This window comes from Nematolebias whitei, chromosome 13, assembly GCF_014905685.2.
Source record: "Nematolebias whitei isolate Nwh7 chromosome 13, NemWhi1, whole genome shotgun sequence".
Taxonomy (NCBI): domain Eukaryota; kingdom Metazoa; phylum Chordata; class Actinopteri; order Cyprinodontiformes; family Rivulidae; genus Nematolebias; species Nematolebias whitei.
In genome coordinates this window covers 5,227,297-5,246,976 of record NC_056510.1, presented here as the reverse complement: position 1 = coordinate 5,246,976, position 19,680 = coordinate 5,227,297, and the positions used below count along the sequence as shown (strand labels likewise).

Here is a 19,680-nt window from a genome sequence, read left to right as displayed (position 1 = left end):
CTTGTTGGGTGTATAAGTGCTCCTTAGTCTCCATCAATCCAGTGCCCAATGTCCTGGACTTCACTCCAGGTGGTTTTAGGAAAGAGGAAGGAGTGGTCTCACCTTCCAGAGCTGATCTTTTATTCCCAATCTCTTGCTGGGCGTATAAGTGCTCCTCAGACTCCATCAACCCAGTGCCCAATGTCCTAGCTTTCATATCAGATATTTTCTGAAAAGAGTGGAGTCTGGTCTCGCTTTCCTCAGCTAATCTTCTCTTCATAAACTCCTGCTGGGTATAAATGTGCTCCTTGGGCTCTATGTACTCACTCTCAAGCATCCCAGCCTTCATGGCAGTAGATGATTTTTGAAAAGAAGATGGGATATTCACACTTTCCTCAGCCAATCTTTTCTTAACAAACTCCTGCTGAGTGTATAGTTGCTCCTTTGCATCAGCTGGAAAATCTGTCTCAGAGTGAAATGATTCCTCCCCTGACATTTGCACACCTTGCTGCCATTTCCTGATCCTCAGAGCGAGGAGCTTTTCCTCACACTCCATCCTGTCAGCCTCTAAGCTCTTCTCATACTGCACCCTCAAAGACTCCTCTGCTTTTTTAGCTGGTTTTACACCACCAGTGGAAGTGGACTTCTCTCCTTTCTCTCCTCCAGTTTGTGTTTTTGGAGACTTTGGTGTTCCAGCTTCAGGACTGAACATCCTTGCTTTTGTAGTTGATGTTTTTTGGAAAGAAGGATGCATAGTCTCTCTTTTGTCATCTGATCTTCTCTTCACATCTTCCTGCAGGGTATAAATGTGCTCCTCAGGCTCCATGTGTCCAGTGTCCAGCGTTCTTGCCTTTACGGTAGACGTTTTTTGGAAAGTGGAGGACTTTGGCTTCCTCGCCTCAGCTGATCTTTTCTCCACCAACTCCTGCTGGGGGTAGATGTGCTCCATGGGCTCAAGGTACTGTTCCTTAGTTACCATAGAAACTTCAGTTTCCGGGTGGAACATCTCTTCCTCTGACATCATACTCCCTTGCTGCCACTTCCTGATTCTCAGAGCAAGGAGTTTGTCCTCACACTCCTTTCGTTCAGCCTCGAGACTCTTCTCGTACTGAGCTCTGAGTGATTCCTCTGATCCTTTAGCTGTTTCTGAGACTTTTTGTTGAACCGCCTCAGTAAGGAGTGATTCTGCCTCTGGGACAAATTTCCTGTTGTCTGCACTTTCAGAATAAATGAGATCTTTGTGACTCAGCTCAGTCTCTGTTCTGTGATGTTCCCTGACCTTCGGCTCATATCTACCATCTGCCTGAGATTCAGCAGCGTTCTTATCCTCCAGAATTTCTGAGTATTTGTCACCTGACCTCCTTTCTCCCTGAAACGCCTTGGTGTCAACCAGCTCTCCTCTCATGATCTGAATGGCCCTGGTTCTGGACTGAGGCTCAAACGAGTGTCTGGCTCGGGGCTGAGAGGGTTCCCTGCCTGACTTTTTGTCCTCCTGATCGAAGGGCCGATTGAAGTGCTGGACATCAGGCAGAGAGGCAGGTTTGACCCTCAGCCTCTCTACATATTCTGCGTAACTCGACTCACTGGTGACTGATTCCATCTCAAACTCAGATGAAGACATTGTGGAGACAGAAAGCCTCTTTTTCTGTTTCACAGCTTTTTGCAGAGTATTAAGTTTTGCTCTCACCTCATTGTGGAGGCTCTCTGTGTCACTGAACCTGTCACTGTACCTGTCGCTGCACCTGTCACTGAACTTATCACTGAACCGAGCACCAGTGCGCCGGTCACAGTAGATGTCACTGAACCTGTCATTAAAGCGCCCAGGCCTGTCAAACATCGGAGGAGGGGATGGAGCACGCTCAGAAGCAGTCTCCAAACATTTGGATTCCTTCTCTGAGTCTTTTTCTTTAGAAGAAGCAGCAGCTCCAGATCTGAAGATGACAGCACGCACCAGAGCATTCTTAGATCGGGACCTACCCCGATGGACTTGTGACATCTTATCAAACGGAGACCCTACACACCTGAGGTCCACCCTGAACTTCCTCTCCTTCCTCTCCTCTGCCAAGCTGTCTACGCTCTCGTGAGCTTTGGCTGAGCGACGGACAAAACCCAGGTAGTTAGCAGACTGCTCTTCCCTGAGTGAAACTAGCAGAGATGCTGTGGACTCAGCAGAGCCCTCCGTGTTTATCGCCATCACCTTATAACTGCCAGAGTCCTTCTCTCTGATGCTGTCAATCAACAGACAGGTGGTGTGCATGTGCATCCTGCTGTCAGTACTGATCCTGCGCCTGCGCTCTTTAGGAATGGATCTGTTATTATGAAACCAGAGGATAGTTGGTGGAGGACAAGCAATAAGTTTACACTTAAACTCTACCGGTTCCCCTTCCAGAACAGACTGGAACTTCAGCTTCTTGGTGAAGGATGGTTTGATGTTCTCTGTCCAGGAGCTGATGGAGGAGGTCCTGCTGGAGCAGCGGTTGGCCGACACCAGGCCGTGATCGACGAACTCCTCAGTGTCGGAGAAGGCTCCGCGGAGCTGCCGGGTGCTGGTGAGTTCAGTGCCGCGGTGATGAAGCAGCTCTGCAAACAGAAACAAACAGAAGAGCTCAACTACCTCTGCAGGTTCACCAGAGACGGAAAAGATGATCATTAATGGAAATATTAAATGCATGCTGGGAGTCACAAAGCCATAATAAAAATTCACTCACCATATTTGTTCGAATAAACGCAAGACTTGATTCTTTTTACTAGAAACCTGCAGGAAGTTTTGATCCTTCGTCTGTGGAAATTTCTTCAAAACATAAATTATTTTATTATTGATAAAATGAAAACATGTTTCCAAGCTGGGCGGCCAACATTCGCTGTCGTTTTCTTTTTGATAAAAGTTCCTTACCTGACTTGCAGACAAGAGAATAAACGCCCTTTCTAATCCTTAACAGGAAGTAAAAAAGAACTTTGGAGTGAAGTTTACAGAACGAAGCTGTAAAATTGGGCGAGAAGGCGTTTATTCGAACTAATATAGTTTTACTGGTGTTATTTAGAAAGCAAACCACAGGAATCACATCCCACTATCTGCAAGCCAGGCTAGGACGTATTCTGCAGGAGGAGGTGTCAGGCTCAGACCTCCATATCTTTTAAAGGGCATTTCAAGATATTACAAGAACTTTAAAAGATACACATCCTGCGCCTTTTCTCCGAGAACATCAGAAGATCCTTCATGCCAAAACGAACCTTTGGATGCAAAGTTTTTTTTATAAAAACAGTACAAGCAAGTTTTTTGGAGTGCTCTGCAGGAGGAAACCACAGAATCCCGTCAAAATAAGAGCAGGTTGAAAAGTACAAAACAAGAAGAAGTGTCCATCTGAACTCAAGAACATGACATGCAACTGTGGAAGACCAGAGACCAGTTAAAGGGACAGTTCAACACGTTTCTGAGCTTTAACAGTAATCTGTGGAAACAGGACGACTGTAATCCAACCAGCCCAGCCAGCATGCAGCAGGTTCTCAGCTGGTTCCTCACAGGAAATAAAACCTCACAGCTTGGATCAGAGTCGCCTGTTGCTGACAGACTACGTCCAGATGATCAGAGGGTTTAATCTGATCAGACTGCCCCCGCCCCCCACCCAACCAGGCTGCTGCTCGCCTGTAATTAACAATCTGTGTGAGGTGTGTGGAGACCAGAGGGACGAGCTCTTACCTTTAACTTCCTGTTCCATGGTGGCTTCGATCTGCTCCCTCACATGGGTCACTGTGGAGGAAATGGACCTTCAGGTCAAGTTCGGCCATATTGGTCACAGTTTGGAGTAAAAACAGAGGAATTCAAAGAAACAGGTTTCAGCTCATATTTGAGCTGCTGAGGAGACTGGACAGATGCTGAAGATCAACCACATGACATTTCCACTTTTCTGTTCTTCTTTTTCATATTTGATGAAAGAAACTGAAACTTCCAGCGTTCTTTGCTCAAATGATGAATAGAAAACACTCAAACAGAAACGAGCAGGAAAAAAATGTGTGATTGTTGTAAAACATGGAGAAACGTGAATGACAAGGTGAGAAATCAACCCGAGGAAGAGATGGAAACTTTCCTGCAGGACAGAGGTTAAGGTGTGAGCTTTGTGAGGAGGAGGAGGAGGAGGAGGAGGAGGAGGAGGAGGGCAGGTTTGTTCCTGTGAGGAGCGGTAAAGGAGGTTAAAATCTCAGGATTGGTGGTCTCTGTGGTGTTAGTCAGAGCTGATGGAGGACTGAGGGATGTCCCGATCCAGTTCTCAGTTTCAGATGAAAAACGCCTGAATCGATAAACGTGACAACCAGTGTCAGGTTCTTCATGATTCACTTCTTTAAAATATAACTTCATATTTTTGCAAAACACTCCACTAATTTTTACAAGTTCATCTTATTTATATAAATATATTTTATTTATCTTATTAGTAACGTCATATTTGATGTTTTTCTAAACAAATAGAGGAAACTAAAACTAACCTTTTCTGTTGTTATTACATTCAAATTAACTTCTGTTGTTTCTTTGGTTGAAGTCACTGCAGAAAGAGCCGCAGGTCGAGGACCCTTCGGCTGCAGTAACATCAATAAATGCTTCAATCTTCAACCCGAGTGTTCCCTCTCTGCTGGGTGAAGACACGAAGCTTCGGCTGTCAGAAATTGTTTGGACTCGTCAAAACGTGCATGTAATGAGTCGATCTGTGCTGTGAGCAGTGACAGTTGGAGCTTCAGGCATATAAAATGTTTTGTTGTGAACTTTAAGCAGCTAAACTCCGTTCTTCTGGAACGTTGACCGTAGACCTTCTGATGTCACCGTTTTGTTGCCTTTACGTTCAGTTTTTTATTATTTTGTTTTTCTTGTGTATTCAAGTTTAAGGTCTTTACAACTTCTGAGCATTTTTCTATCAGAGAAGCTCAAACAGAATCGTCTTTTGTTTGTAAACACATTTTATAAAATAATCTGCTTCCTGACCTTTGACCTTGAGATGTGAGCTCATGCTGTACAGTTTTTATGGTTTAAAAACTACATGGGATGTTTTGATTCTTGCCTCCGACAGTTTTTCTTCTGAATGAGTCGTTTCTCGTGTTTTGTCTTCAGACTGATTCTGCAGACGACTTGAAAGGTTGGATCTGACCACCCGTTCGGGTCGGGACATCCCCTCGGAGTTAATCTCTCAGACAGAAAACCCGGTGGCCAGGTGTGGCCAGGTGTTACCTCCTGCTTCATCTTCTTCTCTGGTTACGGTGAGCGTGGCCGAGCACGCCGCCTCCCCGGCGGTGTTGGCTGCCCTGCAGGTGTACTGTCCCGCATGCTCACAGAAAGTGTCCACTACGATGAGCGTTGCGACGTTTGTCACCTCGTCGAAGTGGAACACCAGGTTCTTGGTGGGCCGGACCGGCTGCCAGTTGTGGAACCAGCTGATTTCTGGCCTGGGCGTGCCAGACACGCACGCGTGGAAGCGGGCCACCTCCCCGTGTGCCACCGTGCAGCTTGTGATGGGCTGGGTGAAAACGGGTTTGTGGCCCACGGGGGGTTTCTTAACGCTGGCAGCAGAGACGTGCCTCTGAGGCTCAGCAGGACTTGTTCCTGCTGGACTCTCCCCTGAAAGGAAGCAGGTTCACGGCTTTACGTGGTTTATCACAGACAGACCCAGTCCCTGAGCAGCCAGCACCACAAGAAGGCCAGTCTGAAACCGCTCCCATAGTTGGTTTAAGACCGACTGGATCAGGACCAAATAAACCAAACTCAGCATAGCCTCAGAAGATTTCACACCGTGTCTTTATTTATTTCCTTTAAAATAAAAACACTTCAATGTGTTCTCAAAAACAAGATGGCAGCACCGCTTAGCTCTCGAACGTTTCATCTGAAGGAACCACAAAACATCTGGGACAGAACCAGACCAAAGGACAGACGTTTACCCAGAATGCACTGCAGCAAACAGCCCCTCCCAGCTGTCAGCACGGTGGTGGAGGCTGATGGTTTGGGCTCCTGTCAGTCACTGAGTGGACCAGGATCTCCTCCGGAGACCAAAGAGTTCTGGAGTTATCTGTCCAACAGATGAAGTTTGGACCAAACTGGGTCCAACAGAACCATGATCTCAAATACAGCAGCTAGTCTACAACAGAATGGGTCAGAAAGCACAGAACCAAGGTGCTGCAATGGTCCAGACAGAGTCCAGAACCTGAACCTGATGGAAATGCTGAGTGGGACCTTTAGGGAGCTGAGCAACAAAAAGAGGAGTGGACCAGAACTCCTCCAGAACCATGAGAGACTGATAAAGTCCTATAGAAAACCCACTCGAGTTCTGCTGCTGGAGGAGGTTCTGAACCAGGACTGGAACCTGGTTTTTTTTTTACAGATTTTGGTTTAATGTTTTTAATAAAGACACGGTGAAAACTGTTGGTCTGAGGTCAGACTGAACCTGTTCAGGACCCGATGAAGACGTGTGATGTGAATAAACCACCATCTCCTCCAGTTTTATTACTTTGAAGAAAGATCTGGAACTACAAACCACAGAACACTGAACCTGTGGTCAATATCAGAACGACAATAAAAATGATGCTGACTTGAATCAATCAAACATATTTTGGTTTTTAAAACGTTTATCCAAGTCGGTGTTCTGAATGGACCCTACTGGTCTGACATCGTGGCTCGGTCCACAGCATAAAAACTCACCGTCCAGAGTGAGGGTGGCAGAGCAGGACACTCTCCCTGCATTGTTGGAGGCCACGCAGGTGTACTCTCCTTCGTCCTCTGGATAAACTCTGGAGATCTCCAGCTGACAGCTGTCGTCAAACTGAGACATCCTGAAGAAGTCCGACTGCTTGATCTCCTTGTCCTTGTGGAACCAGCTGATCTTCACGTCTGCACCGAGATAAGGAAGAAAAGCTGTGTAGTCATTCAAGATAAAGCTCATCATAAGAGTTTCGAGTCTCAGTTCCTTCATGTGTGTGAACTGGTGTCCTGATGCTTCTCAGCCCAGCTACAAAACACTTGATTGAATATAAAACCTTCTGACTGATCTTCGTCTGTCTTGAGGAGAGGTCACCCCAGTGAGACGGCTCTTCTGTCCATGACCCTCGTCTTTAAAGCGCCTCTCACTTGGTGAACCAAGGATGAATAGTGTCTCTGTTATTTCAAGGGATGATAGTGACACAATCACTTCTCCTGTGGGTTGCTCCAAGGATCAGTAATGGAGTCCCTTCACTTTGCACTTCACTGCTATGCAGATGATGCTCAACTGTGTTTGTCAATCTTACAGGAAGAACTCATCTCTGTCTGAAGCTCAGCTTCTCTATAGTCAAACTGAGGAAGGTTCACTGGCTCTCAGAGCAATCTGTTGGCCATCCAAGAAAATAAATCTTTGACCTTAACGGTGTCTTACTGTATCAAAGCTTCAGTGTTGTTCCTCAGCTCTAGATAGCTTTGATTTACAAAGTCTGCTAAATGGCAAAAATGTAAATTTATTACAAAATGGGAAGTTCCTCACCATCTCCACGGACTCTGCACAGGAAGTGAGCTGGTTCCCCCTCTCTGGCCGAGGTGTCGGCGGTGGGCGTGATGATTACGGGAGGAGAAATGGGAGCAGCTGTGTCTGGAGAAACCACCTCTGACACTGCGGTACACACAAACCTGGATCAGATCGAGTCCCGTTCACATCTCTGTTCTGCAGGCAGGACATCCTGTCTTACCTTCCACGTTGAGCATGGCGGTGCTGGTAGCTGTACCGTAGTCATTTTTGGCCTCACAGTTGTAGACAGCGGCATCTTCGGGGAAGACCTCAATCAGCAGCAACGTGTGCTCGTTGCCGTCGTGCAGGAACTTGCACTTGAAGCCCGGTGACAGAGCCTGGGAGTTTTTGTACCAGAAGACCTGAGGTGGAGGAACGCCGCTCACCTGCACCGAGAAGCGCGCTGGCTTCCCAGCCTCCACTGACTGGGGCTCCATGTGACGGAGGATCTGAGGAGGCTCTGGGACTGAAAAAGACAAGGAGGACAGGTCAGTTTCAAAGTTTTAAGATATCTCGATCCATCTCCACTGGTCCATCCTTGGAGGCCATCCTAATGGACTTACTGTTAACTCGAAGGTTCATGGTGCTCCGGTTCTTGCCGGCAATGAAGGTGTACTCCCCGGCGTCGCTCCTGTACGTCTCAGAAATGGTGAGGCGGTGCACCTTCCTGATGGCCACATAGCTGAACCTCTCCTCCAGAGAGAACTGGATCTCCACGCCATTTCTCAGCCAGCTACCTTCCACGTCATCCTCATTCACCTCAAATTCAAAGGTGGCTCTGTGTTTCTCCAGAACCTGTGAGAGAGGTCGGTGTTAACGTCAAACGCAGGTGTAGATGTTCTTCCCCAAACAAAGTCAAGTTAAACTTCAGTACAAGATGAATCTAGAAGGGACCCACTGTGATCTCGCGCTCAGCAGGCTCTGAGATCCGGATGTCGCGCCCCTCCACAGTCAGGTGGGCCTTGGAGACACTCGATCCAGCCACCACAGAGTACTCTCCGGCATCAGACATTCGAACCGTCTGGATCATCAGGCGGTGAACGTACTTCTCTGCTGTCACTATGTACCTGTGAAGACAGCACATGAGATGACTTCTAGCTGACCTTTGACCTTAGCAAGCTTCAGCTAGTGAAGTGGGGGAGGTTTTATCAGTGACGGACCTTTCCTCAGATAAGTCCAGCTCCTGGTCATTCTTCATCCAAATCACCTGGATGTTTGGCTCAGAAACTTCACACTCAAACATGGCCTTCTTCTTCTCAGTGATCTTGATGTCCTTGATTTTCTTGGTGAACTCGATTACACGAGCTGACAGACAAAAAAACATAAATGAAACAAAACAATGAGCAGATCAAAGTTTTATATTCATTCTTCTATTTTAAAGGTATTTTATCTTCAGCAACATCTTTCTAAGCTAATCAAAGTTGAACTGTTACCTTCGACGAACAGGTTAGCAGCTGTGGCAGCGGAGCCGGCCACAAACTGGTACTCTCCTCCGTCCCCGAAGTGAACGTTTCGAATGGTGAGCGAATGCGTGAGCTGCCGGGTGCGGACCTGGCATCTGTCTGAAGACTTTACCTCCACGCCGTTCTTCAGCCATTTATAGGTGATGCCCTCGTGGTTGACGGTGACCTCGAAGGTGATGGTGTCTCTCTCCTGAGCGTTCAGGTCGTTCAGCATGGAGGTGATGAGGACGGCTGCAGGACGGGAGAAACAACATTCAGTGAAGAGAAGGAGACACCTGTTGGTAAAAACGGATTACCGACCCGAGCACCAGAGGGGATGTGTAGATCCGTTGAAATGCAAGATTTTATTATTATTATTACTATTATTATTATTATTGTGCCAAACAAGTTGTTTGAGGGACTTTTGAATTCTCCAAAACACCTGAAACTTGGTAAAATTTTGAACAAATCAAAATTTTATGGGTCCAATAGAACTTTAATGAAAGTGGTGGCACAGCCTCTGATTAAAAGTTATAAAACTATAAGTGTGTCCAAAGGTGTGGGTGGGGCTAAATTTCACAACTGGCCAGGTGTGGAGGGGGTGGGGCTTACTGCCATCAATTGTTGACTGGAGAAGCCTGGAGGTGTGAGGACCATTAAAATCAGCTCTAGCTCTCAGCATGTTTCTGTGCACCGTCCCGTTTCAGCTGTGATGGAACCGGGTTGCCAGATGCGTTTTGGGTTCTTACGGTTGACGGTGAGCGTGGCCGACACTCGGTCGTTCCCGCAGACGAAGGTGTACTCTGCAGAGTCGTCCCTGCTGGTGTTCATGATCTTCAGCTGGTGGAGTTTCCCCTGAACCACGATCCTGAACTTCTCGCTCATCTCGATCTCCACGCCGTCCTTCAGCCAGGTGGACGGCACGTTGAAGTGAGAAACTTCACACTCGAACGTGGCCGCCTGGGTCTCCGGGACCTCCACGCTCTTCATGGGCTTGGTGACTCGCAGAGCTGCAGGCGATAAAACAAACATTTAAAATCCATCTAGACGTCTGTTCATCAGATAATATTTAGATCATATGAATACTGAGGTAAATAAAATGTCTACTTCTAAAGTTTTCAAAACTTCAGCGGGTGGGAAGGAGACAGAACGAAGACAGATTAAAGTAAAATTTATCGTTTTGATTTGTTTGATGTTTAATTTTATGTTAAATTTCTGACTCAACTGGTGTCAGTAGTTTGTTGTAAATCTTCGTTTCAACTGCAGATAAACTGCTCTTTTAGAAGGTTAACTAATCCATTTGAGCTGTTGATTCTGGAGGTTCTGTTGGATCTGACTGCTGCCTTGGACCCAGTGGGTCACAGAGTTCTTCCCTCATGTTTTTATTCATGTTGGTTCTGATGGTTCTGCTCATATTGAAGGGAAGTTAGTTTAGGGTTTAGTTAGTTGGTTTAGGCCTCGTACTGTTTTAATTGTTTGTGCTGTTTGGGTCAGTGTTTAAAAAGCCTGATGTCTATTTTTCTCTCTTTCGTTTATTTATTTTTTTAGATCTACAGATTGTTCTGCCTGGTTCTGCTCAGCCCATCAGCTGTTCAGGCTCAGCTGGAGCTTTACTAGATGTCTGAACAAAGATGGAGAGAAACTCCTTCAACCTAAACAAATCATTTTCTTTAAAAAAAAAAAAAAAATCTAACTCATTCTAAGGTTACGACGATGATATTGGCCCATTTATTTCATATTGTCATTGTTTTTCTGATTTTTTTTTTTTACTTTAAATTCAGGTTTTGTTAAATCCCTCAGAGAATGTAATTTCTGTTAATCCGTTGGATTACTGTTATTTCCTGTGTTGAGGTGTGACTTCAGTGTCTGCAGGTTGAATAAAACACACCTGTGTCAAACCTGTGCTGAGCTATCTGCATGAACTTCCTGTTTAAAACTACTGCTGCTTTTGAGAATAGGCTCCATCTTGCATTCTAACACAAATGTTGTAATACCATTGATGTACCACTAGATGGCAACAATGTTCACACTAACAACATTATAAACAAAAAAATAAATAAACATATTCAGCTTGGAAAAAATACCCAAAAACGTTTTTTTTTATGTTTACAATTAATGTCACTTGTGAAAAATCTCAGCTCCTGATCAAAGTTTAAAAGTTAGGTAAAAATTTAGATCTTAGGTTTTGTGGCCAAACAGGCTGTTGCAATAGTTTCTGAGAGGCTCCATACGGACCCACCAGAACTTCAGCTTTTATAAATCTCCTCTAAAAATTGTTAATAAAAATGTCAAGTCAGTTCATGTCTCCATGGAAACACCTGAACGTTTGTACCACCAGAGTCCATCAACCAGACTCCGAACCAGAGCCAGCAGAAATTTTACTTTGGTGGGCTCCGATTTGTGGAACAGTCTAAATAAATAAAAGCAGCTGGACATCCGTTAAGACTGAATTCAGTTTCAAATGTCACCTGAAAACACACCTGTTCACACTGAACCACTCCCTGACCATTTTAAATCTTTAATAACATTTTAAATTATTATTGTTTCCTTTATTGGCTTCGATTATATAATTTAGTTTGATTTTATACTATTTTTATCATGTATTAATAACGAAGATATTGCTTACATTGGGTATTTTAAAAGTAGGCTTAAAATGCATTATTATTTTATTTTTTATTATTGTTTTTTGTTCTCACTGCTTTAGATCTCTTTCCTCATTTTTGTTCAAGTTGAGCAGGATGTTCTGGCTTTTTTAATAAGCAATCTATTTATACACTAATTTAAAAGATGCTTCTCTTATAAATATTTTTCTGTAGTTTATTTATTGTTGATTTAATTATCGTTTATTGTGTCAGAACATGGCAGTAAATGTAGTTTTTAAAGGTTCTCATGAATTAAACTTTCATCTGATTGAACTTTTAATATTACATTTTTTCTGTCTTTTAATCTAATAATTGTAGTTTGTTTTTTTACCAGATGTCTTAATATCTGAGAACAATATTGTTTCCACCTGGTTTAAACTAATGAACAAAAGAGAAAAAAGCAGTAAATTTAGTAAACTTAATTTATTGTGAATCACGTAATTCAGTGACACTTTAAGGTTTTCCGTGTTACGGGTCATGACGGGGTGTTGGAGTGCAGCGTACCCTCCACAGTGAGCACGGCGCTGCACTGCAGGTGTCCCACCATGGCCGTGTACTCCCCAGCGGCGCTGCCATCCACGTTCTGCAGGATCAGTTTGTGAGCTTTCCTCTCCGACAGAATCTTACATTTGTCGCTGGACTTCAGCTCCACGCCATTCAACATCCACCTGACGGGGATGTTGTCGTGTGACAGGCTCATCTCAAAGGAGGCGGTGCCATCCAGCAGTGATGTCACATCCTTAATCTTCTTCACGATCTTTATCGCTGCAGAATCAAACAGAGGTAAATGTTTTTAAAACAGCTGCTGTCGCGGAACGAATGAATCGGAGCCGACAGATACTCACTCTCTACATTCAGTCGGGCATTGGCTGACAGTTTTCCCAGTTTGAAGGAGTAAACGGTCTCGTCCTGTGTGTTGCAGTCCTTCACCTTCAGAGTTTGGACCGTCCCTTCAGATGTGATCTCGTACTTGTCACTGTTCTGCAGTTCCACTCCGTTCCTGATCCACTGGGATCCTTTCACGTCCGGATGGGTCAGTTCCAGGGAGAACACTGCCTCCTGGGTCTCAGTCACAGTCTGGTTCCTCAGAGTCTTCTTAATTTTCACCGCTACAAAAAAACGAACAAACACGAAAAAACAAAATCGTAAAATTAAGTTGTGTCACAACTGGATGGTTCAGGATCCAGAGTCCAATGTTTTAGTTTAGCAGGAAGAATCTGGTACTCACCCTCCACCTTGAGGTTGGCACTGGTTTTGGAGTTGGCAACCTGGTAGGTGTACTCTCCTACATCCTGCGGTCTGGTGATGACGATGACGAGGCGCCTGATGGCCCCCATCACCTCACTTACAACGTTCTCACTGAAATCCACCAGCTGACCGTCCTTCAGCCACCTGCCTTCAGCGTCAGCGTTGGCGACTTCGCACTCGAACTCAGCGGTCTGAGACTCAGCCACCGTCACATCCTGCAGGGGTCGTGTGATGGCGCCACCTGGTGGAGGCAGAAACAAACAGTTCTGACTGTGTTTCAGTGTTTCCTGTAGAACCGGAACCATTCATCTACAGAATGTTCAGCTGTTTTCCAGAGCCTATGGCAGGACTGATTAGCTCCTCTAACCATCAGACTACCTTTTCATCTGTTTGAGTTTGGACTCACCAGAGACCGTGAGGTTGGCACTGGAAGTCTTCTCCCCGGCATGGAACATGTACTGGCCCTCCTCGTCCTTCATGGTGTCAATGACCATGAGAATGTGAGACATTTCTTTGGACTCCAGCTTGTATTTGACTCCAGCTTTGAGCTGCTGGTTCCTGAAGGTCCAAACTGGGTCGATTCCAGGGTGGGAAACTTCAACATTAAAAGTAACGTTCTGGGACTCTGAGCACTCTTTGTCCTCCATGTGCTTCACAATATGTACCTCTGTAAGAAAAATACTGTTAGGACATGGGACTAGAACCTGAAACCAGAACCAGAATATGTTGAGTCTCTCCCACCTTCAACAGCCAAGTTGCAGCTGGTTTCAACCTTTCCAACCACCAGTTTGTAATGTCCTTCATCTGAGGCGAAGGTCCTGGTGAAGACCAGACGCTGCTTGGAACCCTTTGGCACTATCTGGACCCGGTCGCTGGGCACTAGCAGTTTATCGTTGTGGTACCATTTGACGGAGCTGATGTCCTGAGCAGAGATCTTAGACTCAAGAACAGCTTTTGAGCCTTCGACGGAGGACACGTCCTTCAGTGGCACCACAATGTCAATAGCTGAAAAAAAGACAGAACTTAAGTATTCAAAAGGCCAAAGTGGTTCAAAACTGTGTCCTTTGTGGTTCTAACACTTACTTTGAACAGTTAGTTTTCCTGAGGTAGAGATGTCATGAGTTGGAACCACAAAAGAGTAAGAAGCAGCATCATCTCTGCTGATGTTCTCAACAAGCAGTTTGTGAACATGTTTGTCAATGACGATGTGAACCCGGTCTGAGGCAGTTACGGCCTGGCCGTTCTTCATCCAGGTTCCTTCAACGTTCTCCTGTGAGAACCTGACTTCCAGCTGAGCTATGTCACCCTCACACACAGTGAAGTCTGTGAGGGGCTGCATCAGGGTCACTGGGCGTACTGAAGAGAGAAAAACACTGTGCTTAAAGCTCTCATCACAAAACAAACAACTTTTACCATGTCTTCTCCTCCACAAGCTTACGTTTCATCTTTAGTGAGGCACTGCTCCTAAGGTCTCCACATACAAATGTATACTTCCCCTGATCTTCCCTCCTGACCTCTTTGACAGACAGGGAATGTCTTCCTCGGCGGGAGGAGATGATGTATTTACTGCTGGGAGAGAGTTCCTTTTCGCCAAAGAACCAGGTGCCTTCAGCATCTTCACGAGACAACTCAACCTCAAATTCCCCAGCATAACTCTCTGGTACTTCAATGTTCTCCAAGTGTTTGATGAGCTCCAGGGCAGCACCTGGGTACAGAGCAGCATCAAGAACCTTGAGCTTCCAACAGAACACAATAAAAACAAATGAATCAAGACTTAAAATCAGAGTTAGTACCTTCTACATAGAGCCTTGCAGACGTCCTGATGTTCTCATCATCTATAACCACACAAGTATACTCCGCGTCATCGCTCATCTCAATCATCAGCACGGACAGGAAGTGAACCTTTCTGTCAGAGTGCATCCTGTATTTATCTCCTGAGAAGATCTCAACATCATTCTTCAGCCATTTGACCTTGACAAATGGTTCATTGGTTTCACACTCAAAGGTCACCATGGTGTCCTTTTCATTGGCACCAACATCTGCCAGAGTTTGGGTAAAACTAATTGTTGCCTTGGCTGAAATGAGAAACCAAGAAGTCAGTGTGAGTAAAAGGACAAAATGATATAACTAGAGAGATTTTGACTGAAGAGATTTTACCTTGTACCAGAAGGAAGGCATGGCTCGAGGACTCTCCGGCGATGTTTATGGCTTTAACCATGATGCTGGCAGAATCCTCTACTGTAACATCTCTAATCACCAGTTCACACACGTGGTCCTCAGGCCAATACCAGTAAATACGCTCAGACTTCTCCAGCTCAATACCATTCTTGAACCACTGACACTCTGGTTCTGGTCTACCAACGACTCGGACTCTAAAACGGACCTCGTCTGCTGGGGAGACAGTCTGGCTTGCAATGCGCTCAAAGATCTTGGGTGCTTCCATGCTGGGGGAGAGCTGGACCCTCTCTGGTTTGAAAGTGGGGATAGTGACTTGGCCCTGCTCCTCCATTTTTCTCCTTTCTTCCTCTTCTTTCAATTTCATGCGATGAAGCAGATCCTCTTTAGTCTTCTTGAGTAGATCTTCGTAAGAATCATCTCTCTTATGAGACTTGGACTCCACAGCAGAGATGGACTCATAGAAGCCCTCTTCAGTTCTGCGCTTGAACTTGCTCTTCAGCTCTTCAGTCTCTTCAGAGGTTCTCTCATGAACAATTCTTTGGGTTTTACGCAGTTTAACAACTTCCCTGTCCTGTGGGACCTCGCTGGGTCTGTCTGTCTTGACAATATCAAATCCAATTCGGCCTGATTCTGGTGAGGCTTCTGCAACCCTGGATTCAGGGGCACGACGCAGGACTGATCTGAAGTCCTCTCTCTGTTGGATCTCCAGTTTTACGGTGTGCTCAGTTGTGCCTAAAGGATTGTCTGCGACCACCCTGACCTCTCCTGAGTCATAGGACTTGATGTCAACAATCTCCAGGTAGTAAATTCCATCATAACGAAGTCTGTACCTCTTGCTTTTGCGGATGAGTTGTCCATTGAGGTACCAGTTAACCTTTGGAGCTGGATAACCGGTCACTCTGCAGCGGAATCGAGCGATGTCGCCTTCCAGCACTCTGGCTGGTTCTGGGAGCAGAACAATTTCAGGTTTTGTCTTCTCAGATTCTTCATCCACACTAACTCCAGTAGGTCCACCTTCATGAGCCATGCGCTCAATCTCGTCCATTCGGTACACTCCTTTCCTGCCTTCTGGAAGTTGTGTTTCCTCAACAAGGCCCTTCTCGTCTTTGACAATCAGAGTCGCTGAGGTCTGGTCAACTCCAAACTTGTTGGTAGCTCTGCAGGTGATGACTCCACTGTCTCTAGCATAAGCAACTTCATAGTCTAGGCTGCAGTAGCCAAACTCGTTGACCATGCGCAGCCTGTTTGCAGCAGCCAGTGGTTTGCCATCATGTAGCCACTCCACCACCATGGTGGGGTCTCCAATTGGAGTCAGTCTGCATTCAAAATGAGCTGGACCAAAACGCTTCATCCTGATTGACGTCAGCTTCTTCTTGAACACAGGTTTCTGTTGCTTCTCTTTGTCGTAAAGGTCACCCTCTTCCCACTGCTCTTGGCCATATCTCATGTGGAGGGGCTCCAACTCAGGAGCTGCAATCTCTTTGGCTTTGTAGGTTCCTTTGGTGATAATGAGCTTCCTCTCAGCTTGAGGGGCCATGTGGTCAACCTCAACATTGACTCTACAGCGGGTGGTGTCTCTGCCAGCCTTGTTGATGGCTGTAGCGGTGTACCAGGCGCTGTCTGAACCAGCAGCAGATGGGATCTGAAATTTGGCCTCTCCTTTGGTTCCTGCGATCCTGAAATAAGCAACAAGTCAAAGTATTCAGTAAATCATCAAGTGTTTCAGAGTTAGAAAATCCTCCATAGCTACAGTAGAAATACTTACTTAATTTGTGGGTGCTTCTGTGGGCTGATGATGTCACTGTTTTTCAGCCAGACGATGTCAGGCAGGGGGTTTCCAATGGCTTTGACAGCCAGTTCAACCAGAGTTCCCTGCTTCACTGTGATGTTCTTGAGTTTTTCAACAAACTGAGGTCTGGTCACACTTTCTCGAGCTGCAGATTCCAGAACAACAGTTGATACTGTGATATTATTTTTCTCAATAACACTGGATAACTGAATGATGGAACAAACTTACCTTCGACAGACAGAGTTACAGATACAGAAGTTCGTCCGGCTCTGTTCTGAGCTACAACTGTCCACTCTCCAGAGTCTTTTGGCACCGCAGGGACAATGATCAGGGACTGTGTACCATCCTCTTTAATCACTATTTTATGAGTAAAGTCATTTACCACTTGTTGCCCTGTTGATGGGAGAATAAACAGACTTTACAAGAAGCAAAAATGTCAAAGGCAGATTTATGTATAGTATTTAATGCCTTTACTCACCATTGTGGAACCAGTAAGTATCAGGCATCGGTCTACCAACAACTTTCAGGTCAAATCTGGCAGTTTGTCCCTCAGAGCACTTTATGGAGGAAGGTTTCATAACAAACACAGGTTTGTAAAGTCTGTCCAGCTGAGCCTCATCAGTCTCATCGAGGCGGCGGGCAGGAGAGCGTCCGGGTGAACGGCTGGGTGAACGGCCAGGGGAGCGGCTCAGAGAACGAGGAGATGAGGATCTAAAATGAGACTGCAGCATTAATATCGAAGGGTTCTGATACTGAAAGCTTCAAAATGTCAAAACCCAGGATCTGTTGGACTGCTTAGAACAGGGACATATTTACACAAATTTGGACTAGAAGAATCATAAATAATGAGTATTCTGTATGTTCCTGATTTAATAATAATATAATAATAAATAAAGTGCTATGTGATGTCATCATTTTATGTTCCCATACAAAGACGAAATTGGCTCTCTGCATTTAACCCATCGCGCCTGGGATACACCCAGGTGGAGCAGTGGGCAGCTATGCAAGCACCCGGGGAACAATTTGGGATTAGGTGTCCTGCTCAGAGATACCACAAGATGTGCAATGACCGGGAATCGAACCCAGGACCTTCGGGTCCTGAGTCGGCTGCCCTGTCCCTACACCATCTCAGCATCTATTTGTACTAAAAGCTGAGTAAATATCTACTTCTGTAGCAGGTCAACCAGCTAATTGCTCACTTTGGGTACCTATTGTCATCTTTTAAGCTTCTGTAAGTTGTCAAAGAACTATCAGAAGAAGCAAGAAGGAATGATGGAGAAAACCAAAAGATGACCAGTGAGATCTGAGCTTAACCCTTTCTCACTCTATAACTTCTCAATAAAAAGGGCAACCATTGATTAGTCTCAATTTCAAACCTCAATCCTGCTCTTTAGTTAAGAGGTTTTAGTTTCTTAGTTCTCGAAGTAAACGCTCCAGTTTCTGAGTCCCTTTAGGACCTACCTGATTCTCTGCATTGATGAATGTGACGTGTATCTTGGGGGAGTTACAGCTCCTGAAGGCTCCACGTAGAGCTTCCCTGAGCTCACAGCATTTCCCTTCATGTTGGAGGCAAAGGCTGTGTACACGCCTTCGTCTTCTGGTTGGATCACAGGCAGACGAAGACTGGCCCGTCCATCCTGAAGAACTTCCATCTGGTGTCTGCCACTGGGCACGATGCGCTGCCCGTCTTTGTACCAAACAATCTGTCGAGAAGTTTATATGGCACAATAAATTCTCTGCAACAGGTCCTTCTGGTGCTTTTTTCAGCTTTTTACAACAATGTGAAAACATCATTAACAGAAGCTCAACAACAGATTAAAGACCCAGAAAATCCAAAGACTTAAGGTTTATGAAAACAATGACCATGAGTTACACAAAGTACTTTAACTATACCTGGTTTGGTTTAACATTTAAGCCCAAGTGTAGATGTAGAGAGTAATTTAGCACCTTTGGTTTGGTTCTACAGATAAAAATGAAGATAAGAATGAATGTAAATGTAGGTGACTTGTCAGCACCTTGGGCAGTGGCCTTCCAGACATCCTGCAGTGGAAAGTAACGCCCATTCCCTCCACAATCCGGTAGTTTTTGACAAGGGTATCAAAGACTGGCTGTACTGCCTCCTCCTCAGGGATGGTCACCATCAGCTCTCCATCCTCCATCACCAGCTCTCTGTAGGTGATTCTCATGATACGCAGCTCAATCTCCTGGATGATTCTCTCTTCAAAGGCTGATATGAGGAATTCCTAAAATAATGAAATATAAACAGTGTTGAACATTAAATATGAAAGGTGGACTACTAAACATGTCACAGGTACAGGTCCGTAGGAAGAGTACCGTCTCTGAGACAAAGCTCATTGGGGTGATCACCCTCCTTTGGTCCTGCTCATACTGACTCAGGACCAGCTGGGGCTCTGGGACCACAGTCGTTGTCACTTCGGCTTTATACGTTACATCCTGCTTCATAAAGGCTTCATATTGATCTGTAAACAGATATTTAAAAAGACTGTGAGGAAGTGGTCCTGTAAACAAAGAGGAAAACACAATGATGCCGATACCTTCGTCCATTAGGAGGGCGATCGCAGAGGATTCTCCGAGAGGATTCTTAGCAAAGATGGAGTATTCTCCAGCATCATCAGCAAAGGTCATGGAGATCTCCAGTCTGCATTCTCCAGTTTCTTTCTTATAGGCAACTTTATATCTGATAGGAAAAAGAAAAATGTATCTACTCATATGTACATAACTGGTTCTTGGTTTGGTGAACTAGAACTGACTGGTTCTTGGTATGGTGACCTAGAACTGACTGGTTCTTGGTATGGTGACCTAGAACTGACTGGCTCTTGGTATGGTGACCTAGAACTGACTGGCTCTTGGTATGGTGACCTAGAACTGACTGG

General features: G+C 45.4%; 1 protein-coding gene across 16 annotated transcripts in view; it reads right to left on the bottom strand.

Annotated features, from left to right (window-relative positions):
- ttn.2 (titin, tandem duplicate 2) overlaps positions 1-19,680 on the bottom strand; it is a 202,703-nt gene that overhangs the window by 171,667 nt on the left and 11,356 nt on the right. For all 16 annotated transcript variants that reach the window (XM_037686800.1, XM_037686801.1, XM_037686803.1 and 13 more), the window contains exons 13-37: positions 19,342-19,484; positions 19,121-19,266; positions 18,802-19,029; positions 18,248-18,489; positions 17,265-17,497; positions 17,015-17,179; positions 16,763-16,931; positions 14,977-16,673; positions 14,613-14,894; positions 14,258-14,524; positions 13,903-14,175; positions 13,561-13,824; positions 13,226-13,486; positions 12,800-13,060; positions 12,417-12,680; positions 12,076-12,336; positions 9,679-9,939; positions 8,921-9,181; positions 8,648-8,792; positions 8,386-8,554; positions 8,051-8,282; positions 7,669-7,953; positions 7,467-7,592; positions 6,653-6,841; positions 3,677-3,727 (exon numbers count right to left, since the gene is read on the bottom strand). In XM_037686800.1, coding sequence (XP_037542728.1) covers positions 3,677-3,727; positions 6,653-6,841; positions 7,467-7,592; positions 7,669-7,953; positions 8,051-8,282; positions 8,386-8,554; positions 8,648-8,792; positions 8,921-9,181; positions 9,679-9,939; positions 12,076-12,336; positions 12,417-12,680; positions 12,800-13,060; positions 13,226-13,486; positions 13,561-13,824; positions 13,903-14,175; positions 14,258-14,524; positions 14,613-14,894; positions 14,977-16,673; positions 16,763-16,931; positions 17,015-17,179; positions 17,265-17,497; positions 18,248-18,489; positions 18,802-19,029; positions 19,121-19,266; positions 19,342-19,484 — 6,875 coding nt within the window. The remainder of the gene's footprint in view (positions 1-3,676; positions 3,728-6,652; positions 6,842-7,466; positions 7,593-7,668; positions 7,954-8,050; positions 8,283-8,385; positions 8,555-8,647; positions 8,793-8,920; positions 9,182-9,678; positions 9,940-12,075; positions 12,337-12,416; positions 12,681-12,799; positions 13,061-13,225; positions 13,487-13,560; positions 13,825-13,902; positions 14,176-14,257; positions 14,525-14,612; positions 14,895-14,976; positions 16,674-16,762; positions 16,932-17,014; positions 17,180-17,264; positions 17,498-18,247; positions 18,490-18,801; positions 19,030-19,120; positions 19,267-19,341; positions 19,485-19,680) is intronic.